The sequence below is a fragment of the Thunnus thynnus genome, chromosome 2 (assembly GCF_963924715.1).
Source record: "Thunnus thynnus chromosome 2, fThuThy2.1, whole genome shotgun sequence".
Lineage (NCBI taxonomy): Eukaryota > Metazoa > Chordata > Actinopteri > Scombriformes > Scombridae > Thunnus > Thunnus thynnus.
In genome coordinates this window covers 40,291,568-40,310,877 of record NC_089518.1, presented here as the reverse complement: position 1 = coordinate 40,310,877, position 19,310 = coordinate 40,291,568, and the positions used below count along the sequence as shown (strand labels likewise).

At 42.5% G+C, this 19,310-nt stretch overlaps 2 protein-coding genes across 2 annotated transcripts in view; both read left to right on the top strand.

The window, feature by feature from the left end:
- Nucleotides 1–258: 258 nt before the first annotated feature.
- Nucleotides 259–14,601, top strand: card9 (caspase recruitment domain family, member 9). The gene is made up of 14 exons (XM_067574847.1): nt 259–644; nt 3,459–3,578; nt 3,661–3,730; nt 5,630–5,767; nt 5,843–5,961; nt 6,095–6,301; nt 6,387–6,470; nt 10,567–10,824; nt 11,582–11,707; nt 11,817–12,005; nt 12,082–12,133; nt 12,221–12,333; nt 13,527–13,585; nt 13,671–14,601. The coding sequence occupies exons 2-14, from the start codon at nt 3,465–3,467 to the stop codon at nt 13,762–13,764; spliced, it is 1,623 nt and encodes a 540-aa protein (XP_067430948.1). The 5' UTR covers nt 259–644; nt 3,459–3,464; the 3' UTR covers nt 13,765–14,601.
- An 85-nt stretch (nt 14,602–14,686) lies between these two features.
- Nucleotides 14,687–19,310, top strand: part of ccdc180 (coiled-coil domain containing 180) — a 25,618-nt gene continuing 20,994 nt past the window's right edge. The window contains exons 1-8 of the mRNA XM_067576039.1: nt 14,687–15,361; nt 15,695–15,792; nt 16,166–16,269; nt 16,433–16,542; nt 16,624–16,743; nt 17,212–17,322; nt 17,415–17,510; nt 17,875–18,038. Coding sequence (XP_067432140.1) covers nt 15,302–15,361; nt 15,695–15,792; nt 16,166–16,269; nt 16,433–16,542; nt 16,624–16,743; nt 17,212–17,322; nt 17,415–17,510; nt 17,875–18,038 — 863 coding nt within the window. The 5' untranslated portion in view covers nt 14,687–15,301. The remainder of the gene's footprint in view (nt 15,362–15,694; nt 15,793–16,165; nt 16,270–16,432; nt 16,543–16,623; nt 16,744–17,211; nt 17,323–17,414; nt 17,511–17,874; nt 18,039–19,310) is intronic.

Below are 19,310 nucleotides of genomic sequence, written 5' to 3'. Positions count from 1 at the left end.
GGAGTATTTCTACACTGCTGTGTAGGTACTTTTACTGCAGTAAATAATCTGAGTATTTCGTCCACCAGTGGTTATAGTTGTTGACTAATAAACACTTATATCTGCTGATAGCTTCATTGTAGTGTCTTATAAACCATTTATTTACTCTTTATGGACTGAATATTCATGATAAATACATGGACTTGAGTGTGACTGTAAAATGGATGCAGTGGTAATAAAAACATCAGGTGTTTATATGATTATCTGATGCTTAATGAATAAATGAAGAGTTCTGTGAAGAGTGAAAACATAAAAACACTATTAACAGCAGTGATGATGTCATCATGTACAAACAGCTCCTTGTGATGTCATCGTGTGGTCTAAACACTCAGAGGTTTGACCTGATAAAAATGATCCAGGATCAGGACGATGATGATTGACTGTTTTTGATGACGAGTGTCCATGAATGGAAAAAAAGGGATTCTGTGATCCTGTAGAAACGTCTCTGATTGGTGGATTTGAATCACACGTGTCGGGCGGCGGGGCCACCGAACGAAAACAAGAAGTGAGAAAGAAACAAGTTCCTGCTCAGAAAACACAAATCAGACAAAACCACAGACACAGAGAGAGTGACAGTTAGCAGAGCAGCTGACAGGACTGTGCAGGTGTGTATGAAGTGTTTCTGTGTGTTCAGTGTGTGTGTTAACAGTGTGTAATGGATGCAGTGTGTGTGTTATCAGTGTGTAATGGATGCAGTGTGTGTGTTAACAGTGTGTAATGGATGCAGTGTGTGTTATCAGTGTGTAATGGATGCAGTGTGTGTGTTATCAGTGTGTAATGGATGCAGTGTGTGTGTTATCAGTGTGTAATGGATGCAGTGTGTGTGTTAACAGTGTGTAATGGATGCAGTGTGTGTGTTATCAGTGTGTAATGGATGCAGTGTGTGATATCAGTGTGTAATGGATGCAGTGTGTGTGTTAACAGTGTGTAATGGATGCAGTGTGTGTGTTATCAGTGTGTAATGGATGCAGTGTGTGTGTTATCAGTGTGTAATGGATGCAGTGTGTGTGTGTTAACAGTGTGTAATGGATGCAGTGTGTGTGTTATCAGTGTGTAATGGATGCAGTGTGTATGTTATCAGTGTGTAATGGATACAGTGTGTGTGTTATCAGTGTGTAATGGATGCAGTGTGTGTGTGTTAACAGTGTGTAATGGATGCAGTGTGTGTGTTATCAGTGTGTAATGGACGCAGTGTGTGTGTTATCAGTGTGTAATGGATGCAGTGTGTATGTTATCAGTGTGTAATGGATACAGTGTGTGTGTTATCAGTGTGTAATGGATGCAGTGTGTGTGTTAACAGTGTGTAATGGATGCAGTGTGTGTGTTATCAGTGTGTAATGGACGCAGTGTGTGTGTTATCAGTGTGTAATGGATGCAGTGTGTGTTATCAGTGTGTAATGGATACAGTGTGTGTGTTAACAGTGTGTAATAGATGCAGTGTGTGTTATCAGTGTGTAATGGATGCAGTGTGTGTGTTAACAGTGTGTAATGGATACAGTGTGTGTGTTAACAGTGTGTAATGGATGCAGTGTGTGTGTTATCAGTGTGTAATGGACGCAGTGTGTGTGTTATCAGTGTGTAATGGATGCAGTGTGTGTGTTATCAGTGTGTAATGGATACAGTGTGTGTGTTATCAGTGTGTAATGGATGCAGTGTGTGTGTTATCAGTGTGTAATGGATGCAGTGTGTGTGTTATCAGTGTGTAATGGACGCAGTGTGTGTGTTATCAGTGTGTAATGGATGCAGTGTGTATGTTATCAGTGTGTAATGGATACAGTGTGTGTGTTATCAGTGTGTAATGGATGCAGTGTGTGTGTTAACAGTGTGTAATGGATGCAGTGTGTGTGTTATCAGTGTGTAATGGACGCAGTGTGTGTGTTATCAGTGTGTAATGGATGCAGTGTGTGTGTTATCAGTGTGTAATGGATGCAGTGTGTGTGTTAACAGTGTGTAATGGATGCAGTGTGTGTGTTATCAGTGTGTAATGGACGCAGTGTGTGTGTTATCAGTGTGTAATGGATGCAGTGTGTGTGTGTTAACAGTGTGTAATGGATGCAGTGTGTGTGTTATCAGTGTGTAATGGATGCAGTGTGTGTGTGTTAACAGTGTGTAATGGATGCAGTGTGTGTGTTATCAGTGTGTAATGGATACAGTGTGTGTGTTATCAGTGTGTAATGGATGCAGTGTGTGTGTTATCAGTGTGTAATGGATGCAGTGTGTGTGTTAACAGTGTGTAATGGATGCAGTGTGTGTGTTAACAGTGTGTAATGGATACAGTGTGTGTGTTATCAGTGTGTAACGGATGCAGTGTGTGTTATCAGTGTGTAATGGATGCAGTGTGTGTGTTATCAGTGTGTAATGGATGCAGTGTGTGTTATCAGTGTGTAATGGATGCAGTGTGTGTTATCAGTGTGTAATGGATGCAGTGTGTGTGTTATCAGTGTGTAACGGATGCAGTGTGTGTTAACAGTGTGTAATGGATGCAGTGTGTGTGTTATCAGTGTGTAACGGATGCAGTGTGTGTTAACAGTGTGTAATGGATGCAGTGTGTGTGTTATCAGTGTGTAATGGATGCAGTGTGTGTGTTAACAGTGTGTAATGGATGCAGTGTGTGTGTTAACAGTGTGTAATGGATGCAGTGTGTGTGTTATCAGTGTGTAACGGATGCAGTGTGTGTTATCAGTGTGTAATGGATGCAGTGTGTGTTATCAGTGTGTAATGGATGCAGTGTGTGTGTTATCAGTGTGTAATGGATGCAGTGTGTGTGTTATCAGTGTGTAACGGATGCAGTGTGTGTTATCAGTGTGTAATGGATGCAGTGTGTGTGATATCAGTGTGTAATGGATGCAGTGTGTGTTATCAGTGTGTAATGGATGCAGTGTGTGTGTTATCAGTGTGTAATGGATGCAGTGTGTGTGTTATCAGTGTGTAATGGATGCAGTGTGTGTTAACAGTGTGTAATGGATGCAGTGTGTATGTTATCAGTGTGTAATGGATGCAGTGTGTATGTTATCAGTGTGTAATGGATACAGTGTGTGTGTTATCAGTGTGTAATGGATGCAGTGTGTGTGTTATCAGTGTGTAATGGATGCAGTGTGTATGTTATCAGTGTGTAATGGATGCAGTGTGTGTGTTAACAGTGTGTAATGGATGCAGTGTGTGTGTTATCAGTGTGTAATGGACGCAGTGTGTGTGTTATCAGTGTGTAATGGATGCAGTGTGTGTGTTATCAGTGTGTAATGGATGCAGTGTGTGTGTGTTATCAGTGTGTAATGGATGCAGTGTGTGTGTTATCAGTGTGTAATGGATGCAGTGTGTGTTATCAGTGTGTAATGGATGCAGTGTGTGTGTTATCAGTGTGTAATGGATGCAGTGTGTGTGTTATCAGTGTGTAATGGATGCAGTGTGTGTGTTATCAGTGTGTAATGGACGAAGTGTGTGAGGACGACCTCTGTTGGCTGCAGTTGGATGACTTCAGGATGCTGCTCATCAAAAGCATCGAACCTTCAAGAATCACTCCTTACCTCCGCCAGTGTCAGGTACTCCTCCTGCTCCTCCTGCTGCACCTCCTTCTCTCTGTTTTATATCTCAGCTGTTCATTGGTTGTATCTGTGCTGTCAGGTGATCAGTGCTGAGGATGAGGAGCAACTCTTCAACGACCCCACCCTCGTCATCAGGAGAAGAAAAGTCGGTAAGAAAGTCGTCTGTGATGAGACGGAACGTTCACCACAAAACTCCCAAAACAGCTTCTGATAATTAAACTCTCAGATAACTGAGACCTGAGAACGAACCTCGTTTCACTCAGAGAACCAATCAGAACCTGGATTCATTTTACTCATCGTCTTCCATGTGTTACATCTGGCTCTAGTTGTTGCTCCAGAGGTCACCAGGTCATGTGCGGATCTTTGAGGTTGCTTCCTAGGCACTGAAGTCATATCCGAACGTCACAAGTCAGTACAGGTCATGTCAGAGTCACCCAAGAAATGTTTCAATCATAGAGGTCACATTCTAGTCGGCCACAGGACACAGGTTGGGTCATATTCACACAGGTAGCCTCCTGGTCACTGAGAATATGTCATGAAAGTCATATCTGAGTCACTGAGGTTGTGTCCTAGTCAAGTAGCATTCTAGTCACCAACTTTAAATTACTCTCACACCTTCTAACATTTTATAATTTCCCCCATAAATCTCCCGTATTTCCTTTTATTGTTGTTACAGTTACACAGAATCCTAATTGGCCCAATCAAGTTGTTTTGGTTAGATCCATAGACTTGGGTACATATGCCAGCAAAGCCCTGCTATACCCACACCTGTCCAGCAGGCGGCAGCATACAATAAGCAGCATGCGGCAGGTATGACAGGTGCTCCGGCAGCTCTGTTGGCATACTCCTTTGTTTTAAACTTTGTAAATTACCAAGTTTGCAGTTGGAACTGTGTTCAACAAAAGCCCGGAAGCAACAAACGTTTTGTTTTTGGACGAACACTCTTCTTCATGAGTTTTTGGAAGCACTCGTCCTCCAACTATCAATGCACACAAGACTTTTACTGAAGAGAAACCAGCAGTGATAAGTTGATTATATCTCTGTACCTTCTGTTATCGGGAGATATTCACCAGTGCCAGAAGCTCCCTCGAGTAGTGTGATCCAGAGAAGACCTGCTACACAACAACAAACTTACAGATCGTAGTAATAGTTGGGAATGGAAGCAACAAAACCCCTTTAACAATGAAAACAAACACCCTGGGGAGCACAAGACTGTGGGGTCGGCGTGTGCGTTTATATTAGGGCTGATATTTGTTTCAATCACAGATTTGATCATAATTATAAGCTTATTGAATCTGTGTGGTTTAATGCACTTTTAATTAAAAACAAGCCTTTATTAATTGATTCTTTCTATGGATCTCCTGATCAAAACAACTATCAACTGTTGGAAGAATCATTTATCTCCTGCAAGGACTGTGACAAGGTTGACATTATAATGACTGGCGACTTCTATACGGATGTTTCAGTGCAGAGCATGGCATGTTCAAGGCTCTAACAAGTTTTTGTTATCCTTTGGATTTGCAACTAATTCAAGAGCCGACTCGAGTAGGTAAAGTAAGTCAGACTGTTATCGATCTCGTTTTGGTGTCTGATCACTATGATTTCCAGTGTAGCATATCCCACCAGAAGATGGTCTGACACTTAAAATGATGATTTTAGATTTATTGGAAATCCCAAAACCAACATGAGAGCTGTGTGCAAAACACAAAACAAGTATATTAGATACTTTACCACAGTTTCAGAGCATTACCATAGTTTAACACTGAATGTCTTTGGGGTTTGGACTGTTAGTCAGACACAACCAGACATTTCAAGATCTAACCTTGGACTGTGGGGAACAAAGAATCAAGACAATAATCGGTAACTTCACTGGTGGATACTGCAACATGTGATGAGGTTCCCACGTAGACTTTGCTTTACTTTAAGAGGTCACAGGCCGGAAAGGTTGGGAACCACTGCCTTAGACACTCAGGTCACATCTATCATGTCCAAGTTACTAATTTAATAATCACTAAGCTACTTCTGACTCCCTGACCTTTGACCTGCAGGAGCCCTGCTGGACATTCTGCAGAGGACAGGGGTCAAAGGTTACACGGCATTCCTGGAGAGTCTGGAGCTGGATTATCCTCAACTGTACAGCCGCATCACGGGGAAGGAGCCCAACAAGACCTTCAGCATCCTGATTGGTCTGTTTACCTGTTTGTGTACCGTCTGTCTGTCCACCTGTTTCTCTGACTGACTGACTGTCTCTCTGTGTTCAGACACAGCAGGTGAATCTGGCTTGACTCAGTTTCTGATGTCGGAGCTCAGCCGCCTACAGAGGTTGCTGCAGGGAGAGCGTCGGCGACGCCAGCAGGCCTGCTCTGTCGTCAAGGAACAGGTTGGCATGGCAACCAGGTTACTAAGGAACAAGTAAAGATGGAGATCACAAAGTTCCCTGATGACAGGTGGTACTGGGCTGGTTAAATCATTGTGTTTTGGTGTTTTGTTTGTTTGTTCATCGCGGTCTGCAGGAGGCGTCGTCTCGGCAGCAGCAGCTGAGGGACCGCGAGATAAGAAAGCTCACTGAGCGCGTGCAGAAGGTGCGGGAGGAGCGGGAGCGGCTGAGCGAGGAGGTGAAGCAGCTCAGAGATCACAACTACAGTCTGATGGCCGACATCAACACTCTGAGCCAGGAGAAGAGCAACAGCCTGCTGGCCAACAGAGACCTGCAGATAGAGGTCAGCTGACCCCTGACCTCCGACCCCTCACACTCTGCTGACCCCTACAGGAAGCTGCAGGTAACCTCTGACCTTTTTTGTGCAGGTGGAGCGTCTGAAACACACGGTGCTGCGAGCAGAAAGCCAGACTCGACTGCTGAGACGACGAACACTGAGACCACTGCAGGAGGTAGAGACACCTGTTTACTAACACCTGACACTTCACCTGTTTACTAACAGTTGACACTTCACCTGTTTACTAACACCTGACACTTCACCTGTTTACTAACAGTTGACACTTCACCTGTTTACTAACAGCTGACACTTCACCTGTTTACTAACACCTGACATTTCACCTGTTTACTAACACCTGACACTTCACCTGTTTACTAACAGTTGACACTTCATCTGTTTACTAACAGTTGACACTTCACCTGTTTACTAACACCTGACAATTCACCTGTTTACTAACAGTTGACGCTTCACCTGTTTACTAACAGCTGACACTTCACCTGTTTACTAACAGTTGACACTTCATCTGTTTACTAACAGTTGACACTTCACCTGTTTACTAACACCTGACACTTCATCTGTTTACTAACAGTTGACGCTTCACCTGTTTACTAACAGCTGACACTTCACCTGTTTACTAACAGTTGACACTTTACCTGTTTACTAACACCTGACAATTCACCTGTTCACTAACACCTGAAACTTCACCTGTTTACTAACAGCTGACACTTCACCTGTTTACTAACAGTTGACACTTCACCTGTTTACTAACACCTGACAATTCACCTGTTTACTAACAGTTGACGCTTCACCTGTTTACTAACAGCTGACACTTCACCTGTTTACTAACAGTTGACACTTCATCTGTTTACTAACAGTTGACACTTCACCTGTTTACTAACACCTGACACTTCATCTGTTTACTAACAGTTGACGCTTCACCTGTTTACTAACAGCTGACACTTCACCTGTTTACTAACAGTTGACACTTTACCTGTTTACTAACACCTGACAATTCACCTGTTCACTAACACCTGAAACTTCACCTGTTTACTAACACCTGACACTTCACCTGTTTACTAACAGTTGACACTTCACCTGTTTACTAACAGTTGACACTTCACCTGTTTACTAACACCTGACACTTCACCTGTTTACTAACACCTGACACTTCACCTGTTTACTAACAGTTGACGCTTCACCTGTTTACTAACAGCTGACACTTCACCTCTTTACTAACAGTTGACACTTCACCTGTTTACTAACAGTTGACACTTTACCTGTTTACTAACAGTTGACGCTTCACCTGTTTACTAACAGTTGACACTTCACCTGTTTACTAACAGTTGACACTTCACCTGTTTACTAACACCTGACATTTCACCTGTTTACTAACAGTTGACGCTTCACCTGTTTACTAACAGCTGACACTTCACCTGTTTACTAACAGTTGACACTTCACCTGTTTACTAACAGTTGACACTTCACCTGTTTACTAATAGTTGACGCTTCACCTGTTTACTAACACCTGACATTTCATCTGTTTACTAACAGTTGACACTTCACCTGTTTACTAACAGTTGACACTTCACCTGTTTACTAACACCTGACACTTCATCTGTTTACTAACAGTTGACACTTCACCTGTTTACTAACACCTGACACTTCATCTGTTTACTAACAGTTGACACTTCACCTGTTTACTAACACCTGACACTTCACCTGTTTACTAACAGTTGACACTTCATCTGTTTACTAACAGTTGACACTTCACCTGTTTACTAACACCTGACACTTCATCTGTTTACTAACAGTTGACGCTTCACCTGTTTACTAACAGTTGACACTTCATCTGTTTTCTAACAGTTGACACTTCACCTGTTTACTAACAGCTGACACTTCACCTGTTTACTAACACCTGACACTTCACCTGTTTACTAACAGTTGACACTTTACCTGTTTACTAACAGCTGACGCTTCACCTGTTTACTAACAGCTGACACTTCACCTGTTTATTAACAGTTGACACTTCACCTGTTTACTAACAGCTGACGCTTCACCTGTTTACTAACAGTTGACACTTCACCTGTTTACTAACAGTTGACACTTCACCTGTTTACTAACACCTGATACTTCACCTGTTTACTAACAGTTGACACTTCACCTGTTTACTAACACCTGATACTTCACCTGTTTACTAACACCTGATACTTCACCTGTTTACTAACAGTTGACACTTCACCTGTTTACTAACAGTTGACACTTCACCTGTTTACTAACACCTGATACTTCACCTGTTTACCAACAGTTGACACTTCACCTGTTTACTAACAGTTGACGCTTCACCTGTTTACTAACACCTGATACTTCACCTGTTTACCAACAGTTGACACTTCACCTGTTTACTAACAGTTGACACTTCACCTGTTTACTAACACCTGATACTTCACCTGTTTACCAACAGTTGACACTTTACCTGTTTACTAACAGCTGACGCTTCACCTGTTTACTAACAGCTGACACTTCACCTGTTTATTAACAGTTGACACTTCACCTGTTTACTAACAGTTGACACTTCACCTGTTTACTAACACCTGATACTTCACCTGTTTACTAACACCTGATACTTCACCTGTTTACTAACAGTTGACGCTTCACCTGTTTACTAACAGCTGACACTTCACCTGTTTACTAATAGTTGACGCTTCACCTGTTTACTAACAGCTGACACTTCACCTGTTTACTAGCAGCTGACACTTCACCTGTTTACTAACACCTGATACTTCACCTGTTTACTAACAGTTGACAAGAGGACACAGGGGAGAATACAAAAGTGAAAACAAACACTAGTTTCTACACTACATTGCCAGAAGTATGTGGACAGCTAAACATACGTGTAACGTGTGTAACATGTGTGTAACGTGTGTGAAACATGTGTGTAACGTGTGTGAAACATGTGTGTAACGTGTGTAACATGCGTGTAACGTGTGTGTAACGTGTGTGAAACATGTGTGTAACGTGTGTAACATGCGTGTAACGTGTGTGAAACGTGTGTAACGTGTGTAACATGCATGTAACGTGTGTGTAACGTGTGTGAAACATGTGTGTAACGTGTGTAACATGCGTGTAACGTGTGTGTAACGTGTGTGTAACGTGTGTGAAACATGTGTAACATATGTGTAACATGTATGTAACATGCATGTAACATGTATGTAACATGTATGTAACATGTGTAACGTGTGTGTAACATGTGTAACATGCATGTAACATGTGTGTAACGTGTGTAACATATGTGTAACATGTATGTAACATGTGTAACATGTATGTAACATGTGTAACATGCATGTAACATGTGTGTAACGTGTGTAACATATTTGTAACATGTATGTAACATGTGTAACATGTGTGTAACATGTGTAACGTGTGTGTAACATGTGTAACGTGTGTAACATATGTGTAACATGTATGTAACATGTGTGTAAAATGTGTAACGTGTGTGTAACATGTGTAACGTGTGTAACATATGTATAACATGTATGTAACATGTGTAACATGCATGTAACGTGTGTAACATGTGTAACATGCATGTAACATGTATGTAACATGTGTAACATGTGTAACATGCATGTAACATGTGTAACGTGTGTGTAACATGTGTAGCGTGTGTGTAGCGTGTGTAACATGTGTAACATGTATGTAACATGCATGTAACGTGTGTAACATGTGTAACGTGTGTGTAACATGTGTAACGTGTGTGTAACGTGTGTGTAATATGTCTAACATGTATGTAACATGTGTAACGTGTGTGTAATGTGTCTAACATGTATGTAACATGAGTAACGTGTGTGTAATGTGTCTAACATGTATGTAACATGTGTAACGTGTGTGTAACGTGTGTGTAACGTGTGTGTAATATGTCTAACATGTATGTAACATGTGTAACGTGTGTGTAATGTGTCTAACATGTATGTAACATGTGTAACGTGTGTGTAACGTGTGTGTAACATGTGTAACGTGTGTGTAACGTGTGTGTAACATGTGTAACATATGTAACGTGTGTGTAATGTGTGTAACGTGTGTGTAACGTGTGTGTAACGTGTGTAACGTGTGTGTAATGTGTCTAACATGTATGTAACATGTGTAACGTGTGTGTGACGTGTGTGTAACGTGTGTGTAACATGTGTAACGTGTGTAACGTGTGTTGGATGTTGGTGTTAGAGGCCTTGAACACATCTGGAGCTCATTGATTAATACATTAAAATGTGTGTTTTCAGAGCAGGAGTCTGGCTCTGCCCATGGAGACCTTCTTCCACCCCAACAGACTGGAGGAGCAGAAAGAGGAGAAGCAGGAGGAGATAAAAGAGGAGAAACAGGAGGAGAAAAAAGAGGAGAAACAGGAGGAGAAGCAGGAGACACAGCAGCAGCAGCAGCAGCAGCAGCAGGAGAGTCCAGCTGCTCCACAGATGAACCTCCTCACTACAGTGTTCAGACTGAGGAGAGAACTCCACAGAGCAGAGGAGCAGAGAGCCAGGGTGAGGAGGAGGAGGAGGGGGAGGAGGAGGAGGAGGAGGAGGAGGAGGAGGGGGAGGAGGAGGAGGAGGAGGAGGGGGAAGAGGAGTTTATCTATATAGCATCTTTCACAGACAACAGTCACAAAGTGTTTCGCAGCCAAAGAAATAAAATCAAATACAATAAAAACAAAATAAATTAAACAAAGACATCAGATAAATATTCAAGGAGACACAAGAGACAAATTAAAACATAAAATACCACATTCTACCTACATGAATAAATGAAAATAAATTTAATGTGAGTTTCAAAACTCATGAATTGGTCAAAAATCAAACAAGATTATGCAGAGAAGACGAAGATGAGGATAAAGCCCCGAGGTTCTGCCTGATTGATGAGTGAAGATCATCAGGACCAAAAATCAGGACTTCAGCTTTATCTGCATTTAACTGTAGAAAATTATTTGCATTTGAACAGTTGTTCAGTACAGAGAGTTTATGAAGCTCATCAGGTTTAAATGAAAAATACAACTGGATGTCATCAGCGTATAAGGAGCAGATGTTGCTAAAACTACTGATGATCTGTCCCAGTGGCAGCATGTATATGGACAATAAAATGGGTCCCAAGACCGATCCCTGGGGGACTCCCTGGGGGACTCCACAGGGCAAGGCTGCAGAGTGTCAGTGATGTCAGGTGTCGGCTCCTATTGGTCGGCTCAGGTGTGTCAGTGATGTCAGGTGTCGGCTCCTATTGGTCGGCTCAGATGTGTTTGTTTTTCAGAGTCTGGAGGATAAGGAGGAGCTGGAGCTGCGGTGTGCTCAGTTGAAAGGAGACGCCCGGATGTACCGCCAACGAAACAAACAAGCCCTGAGACAACTGGAGGAGGTGATCGGTGAGAGAGACAAGGTGAGGAGGAGGGGGAGAGAGGGGGAGAGAGGGGGAGGAGGAGAGAGAGAAATGAGGTGAGGAGGAAGAGGAGGATGATGAGGATGATGAAGGCTCTGGCTGGTTTCAGGCTCTGGCGTCGCGGGCGGAGCAGCAGGAGGAGGCGCGGCTGCTCCTGCAGGAGAAGGATCAGTACAGGGAGCAGGTCCGACAGCTCGCCGAGCAATCTGATAGGCTGGAGCTCCTCCTGGTGAGGTCACAGGGGGAGGAGCTACAGCTGAGGACACGCCTCCGCAGACTCACCTGCAAAACGCACGAGGTGAGGAGGATGAAGGTGATGATGATGTCATGGTGATGTCATGATGATGTAATGATGAAGGCTCTGTCTCCTGCAGTGTGAGAGGAGCAGCGAGGAAGAGGAGGAGGCCACAGAGAACGTCACTAAAGGTGAGAGGACACCTGTGAGTGATGCCACACGTGAATTGCGTATGTGATCATGTGACCTGTGTGTCATCATGTGACCTGCATGTTCAGGCAGCAGCGAGGAGGTCCGCAGCGTGACGTCAGGGGAGAACGAGGAGGCGGCACAGCAGCAGCAGGACTCTCCTGCAGAGTCTAAACAGACACCCAGCACTGCTGCATCATGGGTAATATACCTGATGTTTCTACCTGTCAGCTGAGACGCCGCGTTTAAAGAACTCAGATCCTTTAAATGTAAAAATACTTCATTACAAGTAAAAGACCTGCATGAAAAATCTACAGTACAAGTACATAAGTATTATGAGCTTGATGTAGTTAAAGTATTGCAGTAAAAGTACAAAAGTATTATGAGCTTGATGTAGTTAAAGTATTGCAGTAAAAGTACATAAGTATTATGAGCTTGATGTAGTTAAAGTATTGCAGTAAAAGTACATAAGTATTATGAGCTTGATGTAGTTAAAGTATTGCAGTAAAAGTACATAAGTATTCTGAGCTTGATGTAGTTAAAGTATTGCAGTAAAAGTACATAAGTATTATGAGCTTGATGTAGTTAAAGTATTGCAGTAAAAGTACATAAGTATTATGAGCTTGATGTAGTTAAAGTATTGCAGTAAAAGTAGTGGTTTGGTCCCTCTGACTGATATATTATTATATATGACATCATTAGATTATTAATAGTGAAGCATCAGTGTTAGAGCAGCGTGTTACTGTTGTAGCTGCTGGAGGTGGAGCTAGTTTACACTACTTTATATACAGTTAGCTAGTTTAGTCCAGTGGTTCCCAACCTAGGGGTCGGGCCCCTCCAAAGGGTCAGCAGATAAATCTGAGGGGTGGTGAGATGATTAATGGGAGAGGAAAGAAGAAAAAACAAAGTTCTGATACACAAATCTGTTTTCAGTTTTTGGACTTTTTCTCTAATCTTTGATTTTTGCTGAAATATTGGATCATTTGAACATTTATTGAAATGAAAGCATGTGAGAAGTTTAGAGGGAAAAATCACTATTTGGTGGAGCTGTTAACAACTCATAGACATGTGAAATGTGACCCCGACTACACACTGCTTTTTGTAAGACGTCAAAAGACAAAAAGGTTGGAAACCACTGGTTTCATCTTTAACAATGTGTTGTATTTTAAAAGCTTGTTATATTATCCATTGTGTCAAATCTTCATCTGAAAAGTAACTAAAGCTGTCAAATAAATGTAGTGGAGTAGAAAGTACAATATTTCCCTCTGAAATGTAGAAAGTAGCATCACATGGAAATACTCAAGTAAAGTACAAGTACCTCAAAACTGTACTTAAATACTTGAGTAAATGTATTTAGTTCTGGATCAGTGCTGATGGTTGTCTGTGTGTCTGCAGGAGGAGGAGACAGACGGCTGTCCGTCCTCCAGAAGTCGACCAAACTTCTGTTATCGCAGGTAAACGTAGATTCTCGCTCATTAATATAAATCATGACTGCAGGTTTGAGTGTCAGTCTGAGTGTTCTTGTTTCCATGACAACAGGAAGCGAGCTGTCAGGTCAAAGTTCATCTCTAGGGTGTACGCGGCCTGTAACCTTGACGACAGCAGCGGGAGTGACATCACGGACTCTGACTGAAAATCACGTGACTTCAAACAAAACTTTATTTGACTCAAAGATCTGCAGCTGTTTGACAGATTCGTTTCATTCTGTATTTTCAGGACAGTTTATTATGTTTCTATCGTACTTTGTGTATTTCTGCCTCGTTGTGATTCAGTTTGATTTCAGATAAAACACCTCTGTTATCTTTATCATTCTGTTTTCAGCTTTTCACTAACTGATCTGTTTTGTTTTTGCTGTATGTAAAGTAGCCTTGGGTTATGTGAAGGGTGTTTAAAATGTAATTTATTATTCTTTTATTAAAAAAAAAATTAAACACTGTGAATGATAACAATAAAAAATAATCTCCTAGTTACATGACACACTGAGTCCAAACTGTAAGTCAGAAGTCTGAAAATCTCATTGAATGTGACTTTAGTCAGCATATTTATTTTCTTGATTTAGCTGCTTATAATTTGACTCCATCTGTGAGGATGAAACCTTTCTGCTGTCTGATGTATTAAACACACTTTATAAAACAAATGCTGTGATGTGAAATGAAAAGGAGGTCAGGAGGAGTGATGTTCCTGATGTTTGTTAAATAAACAATAAATCTACTGTCACACAGACAGACAGCACATTTTATATTCACATACCCGGAAATAAATGATCATAAAACTTGACATAACTTAACTTATAATCTTCACTTAGTGTCTCATGAGTATTTTTATTTTTGACAGTCTTAATAGTTTTATAGTCTTTAATATTCCTCATGTTTTTGTCTTTTATGGAAGAAATGTCCATTCTGTGTTTATCATTGGAAACTCAATAAAAGCCTGTTTTCATGTGCAGCATCTGTTTTTATTGTATTTTATTAAATGTCAAAAAATCAAACAAAAATATGAATCTGAGCAGCTGTTAGAAGAAAATGAAATAACAAGAAATGTGTGTTTCTTGAATTTTGTGTCTAGAATTTACGACCTTTTCAGCGATCCCTGAACGTCTCAAAGCTTTCCGTTGCCATGGTGAGGGTCAGACGCTCCTGCAGGTGAGTGAAACGAGAACCGACAGATTGACTCAAACAGACTTTATATCTTCAAAGAGACTAAAAAAAAACCGTTCAGAGGCCCAGAAACAGATTCGCTTCATCGGCTTCACTCACTGCTCCGACCCGGGGAACAATCCTCCGACCCGGGGAACCGACCTCCGACCCGGGGAACAAACCTCCGACCCGGCGAACCGACCTCCGACCCGGGGAACAAACCTCCGACCCGGGGAACCGACCTCCGACCCGGCGAACCGACCTCCGACCCGGGGAACAAACCTCCGACCCGGGGAACAAACCTCCGACCCGGGGAACAAACCAACCTCCGACCCGGGGAACAAACCAACCTCCGACCCGGGGAACAAACCAACCTCCGACCCGAGGAACCGACCTCCGACCCGGGGAACAAACCTCCGACCCGGGGAACAAACCGACCTCCGACCCGGGGAACAAACCAACCTCCGACCCGAGGAACCGACCTCCGACCCGGGGAACACCCTGGGCTAGAGGGTCCGGACCAGCGTCAGCAGCATGTGTGACAGCAGAGAGGTTCCGAGCGGGAAGGTGTACCGGCAGCTGTTTGACGCTCAGGTGGGTCAAAGGTCACAGTGTGAAGGTGAAGGTGAGTTTTAACTGGGTCAGACCTCCAGGTGAGTTGAACCGTAGAAGGGTTTAAATAAAGTCAGAATCACTCAGCAGAGGTCAGTTTGTGTGCTAACAGCTAACTGTTTGTTTTAACTGGTTTTAGCTGGTTTTTAACTGGGTTTAACTGTTTGTTTTGAATTGGTTTAACATGAGTTAACTGTTTTTTAACTTGTGTTAACTAATGTTAACTGGTACTAACTGGTCTAACAAGAGTTAACTGGTTTATAACTTGTTTTAATGGTTTTAACTGGTATTAACTGGTTGTTTGTGTGTTTACAGGTTCAGCTGTCCAGATCGCTGCTGGCTGGACGCAAAGACACGAGGACAGACTGTCTGTCTGCTGAACACAGCGACACACACTGCAGCACAGCCAGCAGGTAACAGACAGGCAGATGTTCTCACATTTGTAAATATTTCAATATTTCTTTACTTCATCGTCGACATTTTTCTGTTTTATTTTAAGTTGTCTTTACTTATCTGTATATATATATATATTTAACAGCAAAATCACAATTCTTCTGTTTGTATTTGACTTGTTGTTGTTTATATATCTGTAATGTTGTAATGTGTTAACACGTCTTTATTCCAGCAGCTCTTTACTAATAGTACGTTCTTATTTTATTGTTATTTCACACTTGCTTCTGTCGTGCAAACGTATGTTTCCAATGTCAATAAAGCTGTTGATGAATTGAAACTGTCGGTCCAGATGTGCTTGATATCAGAATGAACATCTGCCTCTCTGTCTGTCAGGTTGTTGTGTTTGTCCAGCAGGGGGCAGCAGGTGGATGATGATGATGATGATGATGATGATGATGATGCCATAAATGATGTCAGCAGACTTCCTGACACTGTGGGTTGGTATCATGCTTCTGTGACCTCACCAGGATCAGCTGATCTTTGACACACCTCCTTTAACTGATAAATATTGATCTCTACCTGTACAACCTGACAGCCAATCACAGCTCCATCCCTCTCTCTCTCTCTCTCTCTCTCTCTCTCTCTCTCTTTGTGTTTCAGTGGTCGATCGTCCAAGCTCTGACATCATCGAACGACTGACGCAGAAGAAAAACAAAAAACACAAAGAAGCTGTGAAACAGCTGGATGCAGAGCTGACAGCACTCACACAGGTAAACACACACACACACACACACACACACACACACACCTGCTGCTCTCTACCTGAGATGATTGACATGTTGTGTTCTCAGGTGTGTGAGACTCAGGTGAAGGCCATCAGCATGGACCTGCTGTCCTCTCTGCAGGACGTGAACCTCAGATTGGACACCCTGAAGGTCAGAATGGAGCAGCTGGAACACGTCTGTCTGCAGGTACACACACACACACTCACACACACACACACACACACACACACACACACACACACACACACACATACACACACACACACACACACACTCACACACACACACACACACACACACACACTCACACACACACACACACACACACACACACACACATACACACACACACATACACACACACACACACTCACACACACACACACACACACACTCACACACACACACACACACACACTCACACACACACACACACACACACACACTCACACACACACACACACACACACACACACATACACACATGTCGGGTTTTTCAGGCTGATTGTTGCGTCTTTCAGACTTAATCTGATATCACAGAAATAAATGAATGAATGTTACATTTATGAACAAAGTTTGGTTGGAGGCTTTTCAAACATGTCTTACGTGTGTGTGTGTGTGTGTGTGTGTGTGTGTGTGTGTGTGTGTGTGCAGGAGCTGTGTGGTCTCTGGGAGGAGGTGGAGGAGGAGGTGAAGCTGAAGAAGATCAGGATCATGGAGCTGAACCACAAACTGACTGAATGTGAAACACAACGAAGCAACAAGGTCAGACTGAGTCTCAGCTTTCAGCACATGGTCTTCCTCTCTGAGTAGAGACAGCCTGTGTGTGACGTTGTTGTCCTGCTGTGTGTGTGTAGATCAGAGCTGTCCTCAGGATGTACTGCCACCTGCTGGAGAAGATCAGCTCCCAGCCGCCCGCTGACATCCACAGTCTGATCCACAGCGAGGCCACGGTAACACTGACCTCTGACCTCTGACCTCTGACCTCTCACCCTGCCAATAATAACCTGACTGACAGAGAGATGTGGTAAATTATGTTATTCAGTCTGTAATGTAGCTGTAATACAAATCCAAACTGTTAGTTTATAGCCTGGCTCGAAATCTCCACTATTGCTGCTGGTTGGTGTGCAATGCATTGTGGGATACTTGGCTGTCAGCTCCTCGTGTATCCTCGATAAAACAGGCGGAGCAAGTACACATCCGGGCGTTTGGTCCAAACTCGGCTGATTGTGGACTTTGCACTGGAACAGTAGTCAGGCTGCAACTGATGATGTTTGACAAGAACGCAGGTTGACGAAGACCTTCTGTGTGTCTCAGATGCTGAATCAGTCCCTGCTGGCTAACCGACGCAGCGCAGCTCGCCTCCTGCTGCTCCTCCAGGAGGAGAACCTGCAGCAGGAGTCACTCCTCCATCTGCACTGGGAAGACTGTCTGAACCGCTGGAGGAGGAGCAGAGTCAGCCAGGTCATAGACAAGTTCAGGTGGGTGAGAACCAGGTTTTAGACAGGTCCATACATGTTATAAACAGGTCCAACCAGGTTACAGACTGGTCCAAACACATTAAAGACAGGTCCAAACACATTATAGACAGGTCCAAACATGTTATAGACAGGTCCAAACACATTATAGACAGGTCCAAACATGTTATAGACATGTCCAAACACATTAAAGACAGGTCTAATTATGTTATAGACAGGTCCAAACATGTTATAGACATGTCCAAAAACATTATAGACAGGGCCAAACACATTATAGACAGGTCCAAACACATTATAGACAGGTCCAAACACATTAAAGACAGGTCTAATCATGTTATAGACAGGGCCAAACACATTATAGACAGGTCCAAACACATTAAAGACAGGTCTAATCATGTTATAGACAGGGCCAAACACATTATAGACAGGTCCAAAAACATTATAGACAGGGCCAAACACATTATAGACAGGTCCAAACATGTTATAGACAGGTCCAAACACATTAAAGACAGGTCTAATCATGTTATAGACAGGGCCAAACACATTATAGACAGGTCCAAAAACATTATAGACAGGGCCAAACACATTATAGACAGGTCCAAACACATTATAGACAGGTCCAAACACATTAAAGACAGGTCTAATCATGTTATAGACAGGGCCAAACACATTATAGACAGGTCCAAACACATTAAAGACAGGTCTAATCATGTTATAGACAGGGCCAAACACATTATAGACAGGTCCAAAAACATTATAGACAGGTCCAAACACATTAAAGACAGGTCCAAAAACATTATAGACAGGGCCAAACACATTATAGACAGGTCCAAACACATTATAGACAGGTCCAAACACATTAAAGACAGGTCTAATCATGTTATAGACAGGGCCAAACACATTATAGACAGGTCCAAACACATTAAAGACAGGTCTAATCATGTTATAGACAGGTCTAATCATGTTATAGACAGGGCCAAACACATTATAGACAGGTCCAAAAACATTATAGACAGGTCCAAACACATTAAAGACAGGTCCAAAAACATTATAGACAGGGCCAAACACATTATAGACAGGTCCAAACACATTATAGACAGGTCCAAACACATTAAAGACAGGTCTAATCATGTTATAGACAGGTCCAAAAACATTATAGACAGGTCCAAACACATTATAGACAGGTCCAAACACATTATAGACAGGTCTGATCATGTTATAGACAGGTCCAAACACATTAAAGACAGGTCTAATTATGTTATAGACAGGTCCAAA

What these genes read in the sequence shown, in the direction of transcription:
- card9 (XM_067574847.1), top strand. Translation starts at nt 3,465, where the DNA reads ATGGACGAAGTGTGTGAGGACGACCTCTGTTGGCTGCAGTTGGATGAC. An exon ending in CATCAGGAGAAGAAAAGTCG is followed by an intron (nt 3,731 to 5,629) that starts GTAAGAAAGTCG and finishes TTTGACCTGCAG; the next exon opens with GAGCCCTGCTGGACATTCTG. An exon ending in TGATCGGTGAGAGAGACAAG is followed by an intron (nt 11,708 to 11,816) that starts GTGAGGAGGAGG and finishes GGCTGGTTTCAG; the next exon opens with GCTCTGGCGTCGCGGGCGGA.